The 18845-nt window shown below is 35.8% G+C and overlaps 1 protein-coding gene across 2 annotated transcripts in view; it reads right to left on the bottom strand.

Annotated features, from left to right (window-relative positions):
- Nucleotides 1-18845, bottom strand: part of LOC149197816 (AUGMIN subunit 3-like) — a 332310-nt gene that overhangs the window by 288746 nt on the left and 24719 nt on the right. For both annotated transcript variants that reach the window (XM_089405979.1, XM_089405977.1), the window contains exon 2: nt 18490-18526. In XM_089405979.1, coding sequence (XP_089262105.1) covers nt 18490-18526 — 37 coding nt within the window. The remainder of the gene's footprint in view (nt 1-18489; nt 18527-18845) is intronic.

The raw sequence follows: 18845 nt of genomic DNA, 5'->3' as shown, positions 1-18845 counted from the left end.
ACGTACTGGTAAACATATCAGCCAGTACAAGAGCCAGGGGGTTGTAGCTCCCTTCCAGGAGCAGCTGGAAAACGAGTGAAGGTTGTAGCCTTCTGTAGGGTTGGCACCTACGTACTAGTAAATGGATCGACTAGTACAAGAGCTATGAGGGTTGTAGCCCTCTGCAGGTTGTAGCCTGCGTGCTGGTAAAGGACTGCACCAGTACATTGTAAAAGAAGTTTCTTATTAAAGAAGAAAGAGACGAATTGCAGAAGGTGGTTTTCACCCACATTGGGTTTCCACCTTATATCATGGTGTTCATGTGTGTGGCTTTTGTGTGATGATCTGTTCTGTTATACTGCACCTGTTTACTGTTAATATGGTTAATAATGTTCTGATGCATTTACTGAAGATAAGCTAACTGAATCATAAGATTTCTGGATATACGCTAGTTGCTTTAGACACAGTAGCATGTACACGCGGGTTCACTTAACTGAAGTAGCGTATATGTTACTGAGTATGAAATTGTAAAGGTTTTACTGATCTGATAATACTGATTCACCCCCCCTCTCAGTATTATTTCCAACAGCTTCAACTGAGAAGTAAGTGTTTTTGTGCTTTTGTTTCAATTCATTTCATTTCTATATATGCAATCATAAAGATTGGAGCATCCCTCCATTTAGCTTTGGAGTCTCAACCTGTGACTTCTATAAGGTTAATATAGTATAGAAAATAGTAGCTACATCCTTATTCGTATCTATGTAAATTCGATTATTTTATGTGACATTTATAATTGTGGGTTACATTTATAAGCATTTTAAAAACTTATTTTGTATAACCTTACCTTATTTTGGATGGATACTTAAGACTCTCATTTTGAACTATTACAAGTAAGAATATATTATTTGCTTAACGTTGTTGGTACATGGACACTGATATAAATTATGAATTATGTTATGGATGTGATATCTATGATTTTACAGATCAACATGAATGAAGAGATAGAAATAAAAGAATGACTACACTTGACTATTTAATGTGAAAATGAACTTACAGATATATTGGCTAGACATAGCCAAGTATGTTATATGAACTCAAAGATCAATATCGTAGATAACAACATATTTGGAATGCACAGAAACTGTTATTTGAATACAATTTGTTTTGAATATATTGAAACATATGTCATAATGTGTGAACAAATGTTTACATTGCAAATAGTATCGTTACCAAACAGACCATGTGATGACAAAACTCCGAGAAGAATTGAGATTCAATGAGGTTCCATCATAGGGTGTTGAACCTGGTCCTACTAAGAGGGGTGGAGGTGTTGCCCACCATTTATCCTCCTAAAACTGGAGTCATGGGAGGACTGTGGGAGTCATGCTCCCCTAGACATGTGATGATAACTGCCAAATGCCTACTGGAAAATTACGTCGATATAGTCGACGCTATCACCCGTAAGGTTTATGAATGGTTAAATCAATCTAGCTAACGCCATGGCATATTCGAGTAGCGGACGAATAGGATGGGAGCAGAAGAAATTAGAAGGATAGGATGATTCTCGAATAGCTTGGGAACCCAGCTAGGGCGGGGCGGGGCAGGGCATGACTATTAAGTTTTAAGTCTATAAATGATCAAAACACAAATTTTAAAGTGTCCTCACATTAAACGAAAATTCAATTATGGTACGTAACCCTGAGACAATTATACTAATCACCAAAATAATTATTACTAAAATAATTACTGATATACTATAATACATAACTTCGGGACGAAGTTTTTTGAAGGAGGGGGTGTATGTAATGTCTATCTCGAGTTACGGATAGAAAATGATTATTAGCATGCATAAGAGGCATGCATGTGATAGCTACATATGCATGCATGCACTGCACTAGTATACCTATTAATTGGCTATGAAGAGTGGTTAAATAGTAAATATAGATAAATGAATTAATAATAAATTAAATATCTAACTATCAAGAATTTCATGAATGTAAAAGTCTAGAATTCTATGAATCTATTAAACCCATTAATTAATAAGCTCGTTCAATAATAAACTCAATTAAACAAACCACTATGCTTACTTTGGTATAACACCTAACGTATAACCGAATTAAACCCAAAAGTTCATATAATAAATTATTAATTATTCAATGAAATTTGCTGACGTTAAAGAAAAACATCATATATATGTGGTATATGATCTACGAGATGTGAACAATAATTGACATTAATTTGTATTTTATATATATATATATTTGTTAACATTGGATATCAACATCAAACATCATATTATGGATAAAAATTACATATGTATATAAAATATTAATGTAAATGGAATAAGACCTCTTCACATACCTCTGTACATACATACCATAACTTCATACAAAAGTTCATTAAATAACCTAATACGTAGGAATTAAAAGTCATACAATAAACATTATAAACCAATTAAAGTTACAAGTCATTTTATATATAAACGTTATAAATCAATGAGAATGGTGACCACCTAAAATCATAAAGGAAATTGCAGGTGACGGATAGCGGAAAGGGTGGAGAAGATTCTTATGCCAGGCGGTTGAGAAATTTCGAAGGGGGAAGAAACCTCTTGCATATAAAAATGGGGGAAGCTGTAAGAAGGTGGGAATTTTCGTGAAGAGTTTTGAGAGGAGTTTTGATTTTCTAGTCTCATAGATGAAGGAGGAATTACGGATAGAGTCTCAGTCAAAGAGGAAGATTGAGCCTTGAGTCTTGATTGTTCTTGGAGTTTTGGGCACGGGGGCCAGAAGATCTCCATTTGAAGTCTTCTGGATTTGGGGACCATATAGGTAGACCCCACATAGCCTGGGAGGAAAAGGGAGGTTTGGTAACGGGAGTGGTAGCCACAGAGGGCCAGAGACACCTTAAACAAGGGATCCAGGCAAGTACTCACTAATGAATTGATAAATTCTGTTTTAAAATTTCACTATCCGGATTCTGAGCATAAATTTTGTTAAAATCTGTTAATTTCCGAAATTAAGGCTTTACAAACAGCATCAACCAAATTGATTTATATCAAGGTAAATATCAAGAAGCTAAGGACTAGCGCAGCCATATAAATTAAATGGCTGATAAATGCCAATAGCCATCAAAATACATATGTGCCATTTGTAAAACTGAGAATTTGTAACGCAAAGACAGGACTGGAAGTCAGAAGCGGAAAAATGGTTTGGAAACCCTTGATTTTATCTGTTAGATTGTGTATACAATGAAGAATATTCTCAGCTTATTAAATCTAGACCATCCACAATTTTGTTATCTTTCAAAGAATGGAAATTCTGGAAGGCCTATTCCAAAATAGGCCATGCCTATCAACATAAATATTTCCATATCAGTCTACCATTTACATATTTAAAAAAAGGCACTCAAGAACTAATTTGGAAACAAGCATATAAAACAAACATGAAAGAACATTATAATCAATGCTATGACCAGCTCAACCATGAAAAGAGATCGGAGATTGATGACCCATGTACTTTCAAAAGACAACCTGGAATTTGGTTTTGTCTATAAACCAATCTTACAGCTAAATTGTCATTCTTTTTAAATAAAGAATCAAATTTTTTCGAAGCATTAATACCATGAGCATGTCATTCTGCAGAAATCTGCAAATTGCTAGCCTCAAAACATCAATAAATCACACCTAAAAGAATAAATGAAACACATTGTATACCTTACAAGTCAATAGGTAGTCGTACAGAGCTGCATATAAATATGTACATGCAAACATGATAGAAACAATCACTAGCACAAAACAACATCCTTGTGTTTATGCTGCACGATCTCTAGCACTCAATTGACTAATGAAGGAAAAGTTCAGCCAAAATGCATGCCATGTTGGTCTCCAACCCTACTAGTTTCAAAATTGTGCACTGATTACAGGGCACTTAAAAGAGTCACAAATAGAAACAACTAATTTCTTCCCAGAATCATTGATATAACTGATCAAAATCAAGGAGGCAAATACTTAACAAAATTGATTTGCTTCAGGATGCCAATAGATTTGTAAGCAGTTTTCTAATGTTGAGAAAACTGTCTTCAAAACAAAGGGCTCTTTAAATAGTTAGTCATGCTATCTGGCTTAACTCACAAGCCAACTACTTTAAAAATAACCATCTACGAATTAGGCTGGGGTTTGGTGGCATATTTTGATGATATTCATCTTTTACATAAGATTTTGACAGCATCATCTCGAACATGTTCCAAGTTATCTTAAGACTTACTTCCCAAGCTCCTGGCCCTAAGATGTCCTTCTACTTGGTGCACTTTTTGTAGCTAGGGGGTGGGCTCATTAACTGCCCTAAGTACACTGCCATCTGCCACATAGCCTCAAGTTTCCACTTGGCCAATTTATAGTCCGTTCTTAATGTGGAAAGTGTCGAACTCGGGAATAAATCAGGAAGGGTCCACAAATTGAAAAAGTTGGGAGAAAATTGAAAAAGTCAGCAAAAACTCAGGAAATTTAAAAAGTACAAAAATATTCATTTAAAAAAAATATCATCCAAAGTATCCACAACATCAGATAAATGCATTGCCACATAAATATGAAAGGAAAGCTAATATATAAGATGCATAAGAAGTCTAGTGCTACATCACGTATCAACAGTGAATCAAGTTCTGAATCCTCAGTCCTGACTCATTCTCAAGAGTCATAATATAAACAAAAAATATAATAAATGTATATCATTATCATTAGTCATCTACATGTCATAAACTAATCAGTCACTAAGTTCCTCTGCCCCTTTTAGAGGAATAGGGAATGCCTTTGCTTTTTCCTCTGGAGGAAGAAGACCCTGCCCCTGGGGCTACAAATGAACTTTGTCATCCTCTAGAATCTCCAAATCCATGCCATACAAACTAATCAAATTTCCTCTTCTTAGACAGTGACAAACTCCTCCCCTCTCCACGGGCTCAAATCATAAAGGACTAAGTGCAAAATGAGTAAAAAAAAATTGAACTTTCCCCATCTTATACGCAGCCCGAAAAAGAGTCGCGATTTTTTGTATCAAATCACGATTTTATCAAGAGTTTATTGACTAAATCAGGAGTTTTTCAAGTTTGAAAAACTCCCGATTTAGTCAATAAACTCTTGATAAAATAGTGATTCGGTCAATAACATCGGCGAGTTGGGTCTTCCATAGAAGTTCTCATCAACTTCAAAAAAATCTAATGAATGCCTTACACATGAGTAGCAGATAATCAGTTATGCCATATACAGGAAGTAGAGTACAAGTTAGGTAGCTATAAGATCTATCAGACATATCATTGTTTGTTTCACGACTTTCAGGGGTCCCTCTCTGCCTTCTTTCATTATCCTGATCAAAGGTAACCGGTCCTCTTCATGATCAAGATGGTCCCTCTCAAACAACAAACCTTGCAAAAAAACTTTTGGACCCTGCCCCATTAGGTTGATTACATCTTCAATGTACTTCAACACATGGAGGCACTAACCATCATGCAAATCCTCCAAAGTTGGGCACAATATGTACCAAACTAGTAAGATTATGTACAGACTTTCACTCAAGGGTTGTATGGCTTGTCGCAATGAGGAAACAGAGAAGTACTCATTCTCAATGCAGACATGATCGATAGTCCAATCCTAAGTTGCACGATACAGGGAAACAGGTAGGCATTTCTGAAACAGAAACGCACTGGAAACGTGACCCTCAAAAAATGTGGAAACAGAGAAACATGATATATATATAGCACATTATATTGAAACTTGGAAAGAAATAGTTACGAATAAATGACCAAGAACCAGTGTTATCGAAACTGGACTAGAATCGATAGAACCAACCAGTTTGACCGCCAAACCAATTTGGTTAGATGGCAAACAAAAAACGCTGATTCAATACCAAACAGGGCAATTTCGTAATGGAACCAGTTGGTTAACAAACCTTTTTCACCAAACCAACAAGTTCAGTACAATGCAACCAAGTTCCAAATCCAAATTTATTTAAAAAATAAAAATAGCAATAAAACATTATTTTTGAGTGGGATAGCATAATATTAAAGCCTAGGCCCTATTATTGCTATGCAATTGATGATAAATAATGTTAAATTCTTATAGCACTTTTACTTAAATTTTCAGCATTTCCATTAATTGTTTCAGGATGTTTGAGAGTGGTTCCAACCTCATTAGATTTCATATGGAGAAAGTAGAATTTTAAATCCCACTCAAAATCCAACAAACTTAACAGTGTTTAGGGTTTCAAGATTGGGGCATTGTGTTGAAAAAAATGTAACTAGGTTTAGTCTTCATAATTATTGTTCTACTTGTAAAAAGCGAAAAGAAGAAAAAGAATTTTTTTATTATTATTTCATTAGTTAAGCATGTTCTTCATGCTTCTAGGATTTGTTGAGTTGAAGAGTCAAAGTCCTATTTGGACTTCTTGTAAAGAAAAAGGAAAAAGAATTTTTGAAAATGTAATTTGGGTAAATTCACCTCAAGAAGCCAAGTCGGCCCTCCTAGATGACAGGTCAGCTCACTCAACAGACACGACTTTTCGCATACGAGAACAATTATATATTGGCATACATTGTCCTCCAATTTGGCAAGCAATTCAATGATTTTTCTGCCACAGGTTCTGAGGCAAGGGCATGCAAAGTTCAGAGGCCACTTTTATGATAAAGACATGCGAGTTTCCTCGGCTATTGGTTTGAAGAATTGCGAATTTTCTATGGCAGAATGTTTGAAGAATTGTGAATTTTCCATGGCAGAATGTTTGAAGAATTGCAAGTTTTCTATGGCAGAAAGTCTAAGAGAAATGCAAGTTTTTCCTGTGGCAAATAATCTAAGATAAGAATGGGTTCCCTGTGGCATACGAAACTGAAATTGATAGAAGTAACTGTGGCTGAGATTGATGCTATTGGGAGGGCTTGACTTGGCTTCTTGGAGGTTGGATTTAGGTCTTGGATTTCTCACTTTGATCTGATTCTATAAGAAGAGGAGCTTTTTCTAGGTTTCCCCCTTGGGGTCTTGGCCCTGGCTTGGAAAGCCTATATCTTATATCTGTGGATTCTTGTGATCTTGATTTATATTCTAGTAACTGCTTTATGGAATAAGAGAAGATAATAATAATAATAAAGCCAACAATTTCACAATTTCTCAACATGGTATCAGAGCTAAGGTTTGAAGGAGGAGCCCTGAAGATCACATTTTGTTGGCATTTAACAAAGATTTGAAGCCTAATGTACCCTTGAAGGTCTTCAAATCTCTCTCTCTCTCTCTCTCTTTGTGGCTTTTATTGGACGAATTTCGGTGACTTTTGTTGACAAATTGTTATAGCTCGCATACTTCCCTGTGGTACGGATTATATCTTTGTGGCTCTCAGCGACACTTAGGCTCGATGTATATTATGATGACTATACATTATTGTGGCTCATATATAACTCGCATTTGATTCACACTCTTATGGCTCGTTAAATTACATATTTGTGGAGGCTCTTATCTAACCAATTGTGGGTCATATACCTTTCTTAATAGCTCGCATGCACTCTGTGGCAACGCATTGTTCTATACATTGGTATCAATATTTTCACAATGGCATCACCTGTCGTAGCATCGCTATACACTAGTACTCTACACATCATATTACAATGGTATCATTATACAATAGTTCACACTATGGCTTACATTGTAATGACCCACAAGCTCGCATTCCTTTGAGATTCTCATTAATGTTTCTATGGCTCACTTGTGGTTTATGGATCGGTTCATATCTCTATCGCTACGTTATGTTTGATGGATTACTTTATTGTTAACGCTGGTAATATTTAAGGGCTCGCTTCATAATGGTTTGTTCACACTATTGTGGCTTGGAACAATGGCTTGTATATCCTATCAAAGGCTCGTAATATTTTATGTGGCACATTCTTTGTGCATCACACTGCTATAGCTCGCACTATGTTACAGTGAATTGCATTGCATCATCTAAAGCCTGAAACTATCACAATACAGTGGTATCTTCACTATATGGTATGTATGACATTACCTCATCTGAGGTTCGGTGACATTGTTTTTGCATACTTTGTGGTATCTAAGTGGCATCGCATCTAAGTCTCAATATTATAAAATTGATATCACTGTAAGGCTCGACATTACTCAATGGCTCACACATTCGTGGCTTGATGTATGAACAGTGAACTTGATGTGAGATAATAATCTATATACAATGATTACAACATATGACAGTGACTACAGCAATTGCAATAAATATTGTTCTAATGAGATATATGGAAGACATCCACATGATATAAAGCAGTATATTTATGACTTATGACAAGTCCAATAAGACAATGACCTTGTTCGAAGTAAAACAACGACCCTTGTTGACATTGAGACAATGATTTGCGGAAGAATTATATCTGAAGTTCAATAGTAACCCTAGTAAAGCAGTGATCTTTGACCCTGTTGCATAACAGTGACTTCAATGGATGACAGTAATAGTAATCTTGTCAGATAGATGTATGACAAAATACCTATGATGTACAACTACAGTGTTGGATTGTGAAGTGTTCTCAAATGGTCATGAATTTGTTTCTATACATATAAGAACAATGGATTTCACCATGAAGTCGACCCGTTTAGAAGGAACCAAAACTCTGAGAAAGAAACCAAGATTATCACTAAATCTGAAGTACTTCTTTGAGGCACAAATGGACCGAGACTTTGAGTTTGATATAGCTCATCTCTACGTTATGAATATGAGAAGCAGTTAATACATGTCAACTAATGGAACCTAGACAAAGCTAGCAGCTCAACGAAGGTTTTGAAGAAATTGAGGCACTTGTGCTAAAGATAAACATTTGTTGAAGAATGTTGGCACTTGAAGAAGAACCAGATCTTTGCAAGGACAAGATAAGGTAAAGTTGCAAAGGTATGTATAATTTTTGTGTGCACTTCATGATATGTGCTAAGCTCACTAGCTCATGATGGTCAAAGGGTTTGCATAGATACAGATTAGAGACAGTAACATGTAAGAAATTGATGTTATTGCATATGAAGGCTAGGTCTTATGGATAAAAGGCATATCAAACAGCATCATTAGGGTTTTGCAACATTTTGCAATGCATGGATGACAAGACTTGATAACTATAAAGAATCTATGGTTTGTAGATTTTACAGTTTGTAACATTTTGAAGGTTTTTGGTATCTATGGTTTGTAAACCCTAGTTGAGACTTTGATTGGAAAACACTAGAAAAGGAAACCCTAACTAATTATTTTTGTAGTAAAAAGAATCTAGCTTTTGATTTTGACAGGTATTACACCATGATGATATGGAGACAAGGATGGTGAACAGGTCCCAAATTAAGAGGAAGCTAACCCTCTTCAAAAGGATAAGTACCCTACATTTTGGTTATTACTATTGATATTTTTCCTTTTTGTTCTTTCATGGTCTTCTAATAAAAGTTGCAAGTCAAGACAAGATTCATCTAAAGCTTGACTAGTAGAAGGAAGAAGTGGAAGAATGTGGAAGAGCATGAAGATAAAGAAGTAAAGAACAGTTTGAAGCTTGCATCAAGGAAGTCGATTAGAGGACAAGAAGTCCATTTGCCTCAGATGAAAAGGAATTGTAAAGACCCTGATACTGAAGCTTGTTGATTAGTTTGTTTTAGGAACACATTGATTGGTGATTGAAAGTTAAAGAGCATGAAGCAAAACTTTGTTGTAATATGAAGATAGACCATGCAAAGGAATGTTGACCCCAAAGAGAGAAAGCGGCAAGATTTTGCAGAATCCCACATCTTGACTAAAAGCTATTGTGATTCGGCAACTCTGATAATGCTGGGATATGTTTTAGCTTCCTAAAAAGACTTACTACAGAAGTATATGAAGAGGTTGGAAAGATAGCTTGATTGATGATATTATACCAGCAACTATTTGATTCGATTTGGGAGCACAAGGATTGAGTGGATGACACTAATGATGGCTTGGAAGAGCATGAAGACCGAATATTGTTATGCAAGGATGGAAGGCATGTGCTAGCAGCTGTGAGAAAATTTTGTTCCGTGAAGATGATTAGCGAACCATTGGATGACAAAGTTGCAAGAAGATTGTCAAGATCAAGAAAGGTTGAAGTTTAATATGATGTGATGTTATTAGGAGTCGATTAACCTTGTCATGAAGAGAGAATGTGAAAGAATTTGGTTTTGTAAAATGTTTGACATCCAGAGAGGTCGAAGCCCAAGTATGATGTAATGCGACAAAGGAGCCTTGCAGCTACAACTATATCTCCACAGAAGAACAAGTAGTTGATGAATGAGAAGATTATGGTTGTCCTAGCAATGTTGCGAACATTAGCATCGAGATAAAATCGGCGAGGGTCCGAAAAACCAAAATATCAAGAAAAGTTGGCTAGGCCAAAAATTCGTGATTTCAAGATAAACTCGATATGTTATCGAGATGTTCGCAACACTGCTCCCTAGTTGAGACGGAGCAAGGATCTACTCCCTGTTTGAGAGGGAATAAGGATCACCTCCCTGATTGTGAGGGAGTGATGAGGGACACTGTATTCTCCATGTGTCATGCACTAGGCTAGTACTAACAGTCGTAAGTCTAGTCAAAGGACTGATAGAGAGAAAGGAGGATTGGATAAGCATATGGGACCGGTACTCGTTGAGGATTTGGAATCCAAGATAGTTGTTGAAGTTTCTAAGTCTAACAGTTAGAAACCCTCCATGTACTTTCTGATTTATTCCTTCCTACTTGTTTTGATTAATTAACAAGTTATTTACCACGTAAATACTGAAAATAAACATAAGTACATGCTCAACACATTACAGATCATCAACTGAAGGAAACCGAAACAAGCACACAAATGACACAGTTATTTTTGGACTAATGTCCTCGGAAAAACCCAATGCGAGAAACCAGTGCAGTTATCTGAGGGTTTGATTTATTAAGCAGTTTCATAATACAATCTGGGTGCCAAATTCGGCTCACCCAACAAAGAAAAATCTCGGCAGTAGTACCACTCCTTCGGAGACAGATGCTCTGGCTGAAACCCTGGATAAACACTCTGGCAGCTCCTCAGCTCCAATCTGCGCCACGAAAAACCCCGGCGTCATCCTCTAGGGATTGTGTCAGCGTCTTTTTCCCTCTGCGTCAGCTTTCTCGACAGTTCCAGTTGTTCCCGACAGTTCCGGCTTCTACCCTCTGCGTCAGCATATGGGACCGGTACTCCTTGAGGATTTGGAATCCAAGATAGGTGTTGAAGTTTCTAAGTCTAACAGTTAGAAACCCTCCATGTTCTTTCTGATTTATTCCTTCCTACTTGTTCTGATTAATTAACAAGTTATTTACCACGTAAATATTGAAAATAAACACAAGTACATGCTCAACACATTACAAATCATCAACTAAAAGAAACAAAAACAAGCACACAAATGACACCGTTATTTTTGGACTAATGTCCCCGGAAAAACCCAATGCAGGAAAACCGGTGGAACTATCTGAGGATTTGCTTTATTAAGCGGTTTCAGAATACAATCTGGGTGCCAAATCCGGCTCACCCAAGAAAGAAAAATCTCAGCAGTAGTACCTCTCCTTCGGAAACAGATGCTTCAACTAAAACCCCGGATAAACACTCTAGCAGCTCCTCAGCTCCAATCTGCGCCACGAAAAACCCCAGCATCAGCCTCTAGGGGCCGTGTCAGCCTCTTCTGCCCTCTGCGTCAACTTTCCCGACAGTTCCGGCTTCTGCCCTCTGCGTCAACTTTCCTGATAGTTCCGGCTATTCCCAGTTGTTCTCGGCAATCCTAGCTTCTGCCCTCTGCGTCAGCTTTCCCGGCTATTGCGCTGATCCTCCTGGCACTATCTCTGCCTCTCTGCTTCTGTATTCACTGCCCCTCAGCTGCAACTCTAGATCACTCTCTCAACTTTCTCAGCAAACCCAACCCCAGAAAGTCGAAATCTTGATCTCTTGGTGTGTTCTCCAAGTGACCCTCAAGCCTCCTCTTATACTTTTCTCGTTGACAAATCAACAGCCGAGATTAAGTCCCTAATCAACGGCTAAGATTAGATCTGGCTTGATCCATGACTTTGGACCATTCTAACACAGTTTTATATTAATTCACATTAATATTTTATTTTCCTTAAGTTTAGACTTAGGGACTCCATTAAAAATATTTATTTTAATATCTCCCAAACTGTTTGGAATCTGCCCAAACCCTTTATGGGTATTGGAGATCTCATGTGCCTTAGCCTCTCCACCAAATTTCATGGCTAGAGCACATCCGATGCTACCCCAAATCAACAATAGGAAGTAGTCCCATGGACCGATACTCTTTTAGGATAAGACAGGGTATCCAAGATAAGAGTAGTCGAAGAGGACCAATATTCTTTAAGGATTGGGAATCCAAGACGAGAATAGTCTTGGAAGGACATACTTGGTGAACATCTAGATGGGGTATGTGCCTTGAGAGTCTGTGGTGTTGGTATCCATATGTATGCCTCCCAGCATTGTGTTCTAATCTAGTGGAGAGTTAGAGCTTGTTAGTCAAGGCCTTGCTATATTGCAATTTCACAATGTTGGTCATGATGTTGATGCTTGATGATGGCTTATCAATCCGATCTTCTTATGAGAATATTTCAATTTGAGAGTATCATTGTACCTTGTTATCTAATTATGAATACCTCCCTAGTTAAGAGGCAGTGTTGAATAAAGTGTAACTAGGTTCGGTCTTCATAAATATTATTGTACTTGTATCATTATGCAAAAAGCAAAAAAGAAGAAAAAATATTTTTTTTTTTAATTATTTCATTAGTTAAGCATGTTCTTTATGCTTCTAGGATTTGTTGAGTCAAAGAGTCAAAGCACTATTTGGACTTCTTGTAAAGAAAATGGAAAAAGAATTTTTGAAAATGTAATTTGGGTAAATTCACCTCAAGAAACCAAGTCAGCCCTCCTAGATGACAGGTCGGCTCACTCAATAGACGTGACTTTTCACATATGAGAATGACTACACATTGGCATACATCCTCCTCCAATTTGGCAAGCAATTCGATGCTTTTTTTGTGACAAATTCTAAGGCAAGGGCATGCGAAGTTCAGAGACCACTTTTATGATAAATACACGTGAGTTTCCTAGGCTATTAGTCTGAAGCATTGCAAATTTTTTGTGGCAGAATATCTGAAGAATTGTGAATTTTCTCTGGCAAAATGTCTATAGAATTGCAAGTTTTATGTGGTAGAAAGTCTGAGAGATGCAAGTTTTTCCTGTGGCAAATAATCTAAGATAAGAATGGGTTCCCTGTGGCATACAAAACTGAAATCAATAGATGTGACTGTGACTGAGATTGATGTTATTTGGAGGGCTTGACTTGGCTTCTTGGAGGTTGGATTTAGGTCTTGGATTTCTCACTTTGATCTGATTCTATAGGATGAGATTTTTTGGGTTTTGCCCCTTATGGAGTTTTGGCCCTGGCTCGGAGAGCCTATATCTTGTGTCAGTTGTTTCTTGCGACCTTCTTGATTTATATTCTGGTAATTGATTGATAAAATAAGAGAACCTAGTAATAATAATAAAGCCAACAAATTCACAAGTCATTATCAAAGAAGAGAAATCTATCCTCATATGCAGACAACTTGATTTCTAACAAATTGCAGCATTTCCATAGGATTTTGTCACATACGAGGGTATGGAACTAGCATTTAAACAAGAGCACCAAGCCCTCCGTGTACCTTGATGATAGTGGCATTGATTGTTGAACTCCTCTAACATGGCCCTAGTAAAAATCTACCCATAACTCGAACAAAATCTTGACTTGACATGTTAAGTTTTTTCTATCTTATCTTAATGCTTAGAGGGTGATATTGATGATGAAGATCCCAATATAGGCAATGATTTTGAGAATATCTAGGTATTTGTTGTAGCGTGATTTTTTTTTGGATGCTAGAGTCCATCTAGAGCCTATTTGTTAATGTATTTTTGGTTCAAAAATGGATTGCACTTGGTGTTATTTTGGTTATATGCACCCTTACAAGCAATATGAATGAGAACTTTTGTAAATTTGTGTATAAAAGGTTTGGATTCATATGGATGCACATGAATATATATATTTTTCTTTATAATTTGAATATTTTATGTATTTTTTGGTCTGCTTTTTTATTGATTTCGATCCAATTCGAACCGATTCTCAATTCAAGGTGTCTATCGTTTGGTTCTAATAACACTGGAAAGAACATTTAAATGACAAACATAAATGAAAAGCAATTTTCCACCGACACGCTTATATTAGGATCCTCGTCATTAGTAGCACCCTTTGCCTTTGCCTTTGCCTCTACCTCAATCCTCTAGAAACATCAATCAACACCACCCAATTTTGATGAAACTACCGAATACAAGCTTTAAAATATGATACGAAAAGCTTAACATGCCTAATTAATGATTTTGGTTTGAGTGAAGGGTACGTTTTTGCTAAGGCCACCACAAGGTACATAAAGGGCTTGGTGCTCTTGATTAACTGCCAATTCCATATTCTCATACATGATAGAATCTAATGCAAATGGTACAATCATACAAATCCTGAAAGCTGCTACGGCTGTTGAATTTTGAATTGGATATGAAATTATACTTTCTCCATATGAGGTCCGAAGAGGTTTGGAACCACTCTCAAACATCTTGAAACAATTAATGGTAATGTTAAAAATTTAAGTAAAATGATGGAATTTAACATTATCATTAATTCCATCCCCCCTAATGACAGCTCAATTGGCAATGTTAGCGAAGATAAGGTCTTATGTTCTGAGAGGTTTCAGGTTCAAATCCCCCAAATTTACTAGTCGGTCGCGTGCCAGTGGCGACATGGTTCACCTAGAGGTTATCGTGGTAGCAATTGGAAAACCCCACATCACGCGAGTACAAGACTAGCTTAGTTGTCGATTCCTCTAGATGCCAACCAAAAGGAAAACATAATCATTAATTGCAAACATTTTGGTGCAAGCTGAGAGTGAAACTTTGTTTTAAAGAAAAAATTTATGTCTTAGAGGTTTCTATAAGTCTCATTAATTCATAATTGACCTCTAATTAGGCATTAAAACCAAAAATGTGGGCCCCAACAACTAAATCAAGGAAAAATTGGACAAATTTCATTTCAAAACGCATTGTACAGACATTGAAATGTATTTCAGTTTGTGTGAAATGCATTTCCCACATGTGAAACAAGTTGCGTACGAACTGAAACACGTTTCAAGTGCTTTTCAGTTGCATTTCAACATTTGGGGCCATGTTTCCTGTCGATTTTTGAAAACCAATGCCTAGGTAAATTGATCAGATCTAGATTTACACTACTGGAATTCCTTAACCAAATAAAGCAGCGGATAAATTTAGAAAAGCGGGAAAAGAAAAAAACAAATCTCGTGCATGCGCAATTTTTCTGCCCTTCAACATCAGTTCATCATTCAAATAATTTTTGAATTTACAAGAACTCCCATGCTAGGAAAATTCCTTTGAGAAAGAATACAAACAAAACCAGCAAATATGAATATCCAGCTCTCGGAAATCTGCCCTAGATCACCTCTATGCAAGATCATATGCTCTGTATGACTTGCAAATTAATGGTTTCCCTCTCCTTTGTTGTTCCTGCAATTCTTCTCCTTGCCCAGAAAATTAAAAGGTCCTTTATTAAATTAGGCACAGGTACCCAGAAAATCACTAGTACCAAAATTAGGCACTTTATTAAATTAAAATCACTTTATAAAACAACATTCACATTATTAATTAATTATTAAAGTGAACTCCTAAGTCTAAGAGTCATTTAATAACGATTCTCGTTATTAAATAATTAGTAAAGAGAACTCTTAAGTCCAAGAGTGATTTAATGTCCAATTGGGATGGTTGGATCATTTTTTAGTTCATCAATTTTGCTCAACACTCAAAAGTTCATATTAACTTGTATCATCAAAGATGAAAATTCCAAGAATTGGGAATGACACGAAGATAGAAAAAGATATCAAGCCCTTTCATCAATTTGTGACAAAGCGTTTCTGAAGGGGCAGGCAATTTTATGAACATAAATATATCAATAAATATAATAATAATAATTAAAAAGTATAACTAGTCAATTGGGTTTATCTCGGGTGGTTGGAAGAATGATTGGAATCCTTCCCACTTAGGTTTAATTCCAGCAAGTGACATGATGAGCTTTGTTGTAACTTGGAGCTTTGTTGCGAGAATACATAGTCCCTCGAGGACCGAAACATGTATATTCCTCATATAGAATTTAAGGGTATTTTCCATATGAAAAAAAAAATTATAACCAATAATGATAAAAGGACATGTCTGTTAATTGGGACAAGGCTTATTCATGGAAGGGCATCCCGCCTAGTATTTATACAGGTTCCTCATTTGTAACCAAACCATATCAATTCTTATATATATATATATACACACACACACACACACATATATATATATATATATATATATATTTGTTTATTTATTTATTTATCATTAATAGATATTATTATATTCCAAAGTATTTTGGACATTTTAACTCATGAGCCGTGTTTGGCTATCGCTCCTCATTTCAAAATGATGCCTAATCAGAAAGTTCCAAGAGTTTGAGTGGGTTGCAAATTGACAAGTTCCTTCCCTAGAGGTTCTTTGATGGGGCCACCGAACTATTGATATTGGTTTCTATCTCCATATCTTAGAGGATCAATTTTTCCATTTTAAAGCAAACCCAGGGAGGGGGACTAGTAATCGAGGCGAATTGTTAGCCTTGTTTTATTTACTGAAATTTGTTTTGGACAGATATTCGAACTCACTTCAGGTCTTTGGCAATTCTCTACTAGTGATCAAGTGGATGAATGGAGCAAGTCGTGTATAGAATATCAGCCTCACAACCATTGCAAACTAACTCCAGGATACTGTAGAAAACTTCCAGCATATCAGCTTTATACATATATTCAGGGACCAGAACAATATTGCAGATAAACTATCCAAGGAAGGTTTAGAACTTGTGGAATAACTTAACTCTAGTTTTCCTTTTTTTAATTCATATGTCCTGTAGGTGATACGGGGTTGGGTTTAGCTCAATATCGAATTAGACCTTTCTTAGAAGGTAAAATGTCATGTATGATTGTGATAGCAGACTATATGTCCAACAAAGAGTTTTGTTGAAAGTGATCTAATTTCTACAGTTGACCTTATAGAGGCTTTTGGACCATGCCAGAGCACCTTGTGATTGTAATTATTATTCTGCTTGAATGAGAAATATGTTTTATTTCTTAGGAAAAACAACTAACATATATTTGATTTTAAATTATTATACAATATAACTTTTATGAAGCCATAAATATTGTAAAAATTGACAATTAATTACATATTGTAAATTTGATAAATATAAAATCAAATTAGTAACATTCATAACTTAATTGCTGCAAAGTCAGCAGTATATTCGATGTGCTTTCAGAGCACCTACAGCTTGTAATTTTCATCTTCATCTAATGGAAATTACTATCTTTCTTTGGGGAGAAAACATTCATAACTTAATTTTATATATTTATGGTTTAACTTTATATATACTGTAAATATATTAGAACTTGTGTATTTATCAATGATCATATATAAATTATAAATATATATGTTATGTACATACAATTACAAATAATGTTAAGCTTTGTTTATGGTTTAGGTCATATTACGTATAGATTGCTCAAACCAGATAGGAGAAAGAAGGTTGGCGACGAGAAATATATGGAAATATTGTAAATTTGATAAATATAAAATCAAATTAGTAACATTCATCACTTAATTGCTGCAAAGTCAGCAGTATATTCGATGTGCTTTCAGAGCACCTACAGCTTGTAATTTTCATCTTCGTCTAATGGAAATTACTATCTTTCCTTGAGAAGAAAGCATTCATAACTTAATTTTATATATTTAAGGTTTAACTTTATATATACTCTAAATATATTAGAACTTGTGTATTTATCAATGATCATATATAAATTATAAATATATAAGTTATGTACATACGATTACAAATAATGTTAAGCTTTGTTTATGGTTTAGGTCATATTACGTATAGATTGCTCAAACCAGATAGGAGAAAGAAGGTTGGCGACGAGAAATATATGGAAGGAGAGACTTCGGGTCACAGACACAGGATGTTGAAGTTTGAACAAAGGCCATCACAATCCCTTCCGCAGTGAATGAAGGCAAGCTGATAATCAAGCCTTCATCAATGAATGTGCAGAGGCAATTACATGACCTTTCCAATAAGTCACGAGCACTCAGAGTCATTTTCAGAGAACCCATTTCAATCATCACAGAGTAGCCTTGAGGGAATATATTCAAGGCATGATAGGCATCCATTTAATGACCTCCTTTCTACTATAAATAGATGACTTCTATGCCATTGCAGGACAACCCTTACATAATCATTTTCTTATACCAGAAAAAGGAGAGATACTATACATTGACGATTCTTTAATTTCAACGAAAGTATGCAGAAAATACCTCCAACAACTTTCCCTCAGCTACAAGCTCCCCGTACCTGCCAAAACATCCCCAAATAATAAATTGGTCAAGGTAGGAATCAAGATAAGAAAACAAAAGATGATGGCAGAGGACAATAAGTAGATGAAAGCTTAAAAACCTAAGAACTATAGGAGAATATACCTAGTATGAAAATATTGATTTCTCTCATTTAAAACAAATAATAATAATAATTAAAAAACACCTTTTCTGTAGTATCATATATTATCTCAAATGCAAAAACCACCTTTTATTGAAAGTTAAAAACTATAAATTTATATCACAAAAATGTTCAAGGCTCTGTATTCATCAAAAAAGGTTGAAAAACCATCACAATC

This window comes from Pinus tabuliformis, chromosome 2_2 (genome assembly GCF_031772625.1).
Source record: "Pinus tabuliformis cultivar Carrire ecotype Pingquan chromosome 2_2, CPIR1, whole genome shotgun sequence".
Taxonomy (NCBI): domain Eukaryota; kingdom Viridiplantae; phylum Streptophyta; class Pinopsida; order Pinales; family Pinaceae; genus Pinus; species Pinus tabuliformis.
This window is presented reverse-complemented; position numbering and strand designations above follow the sequence as displayed.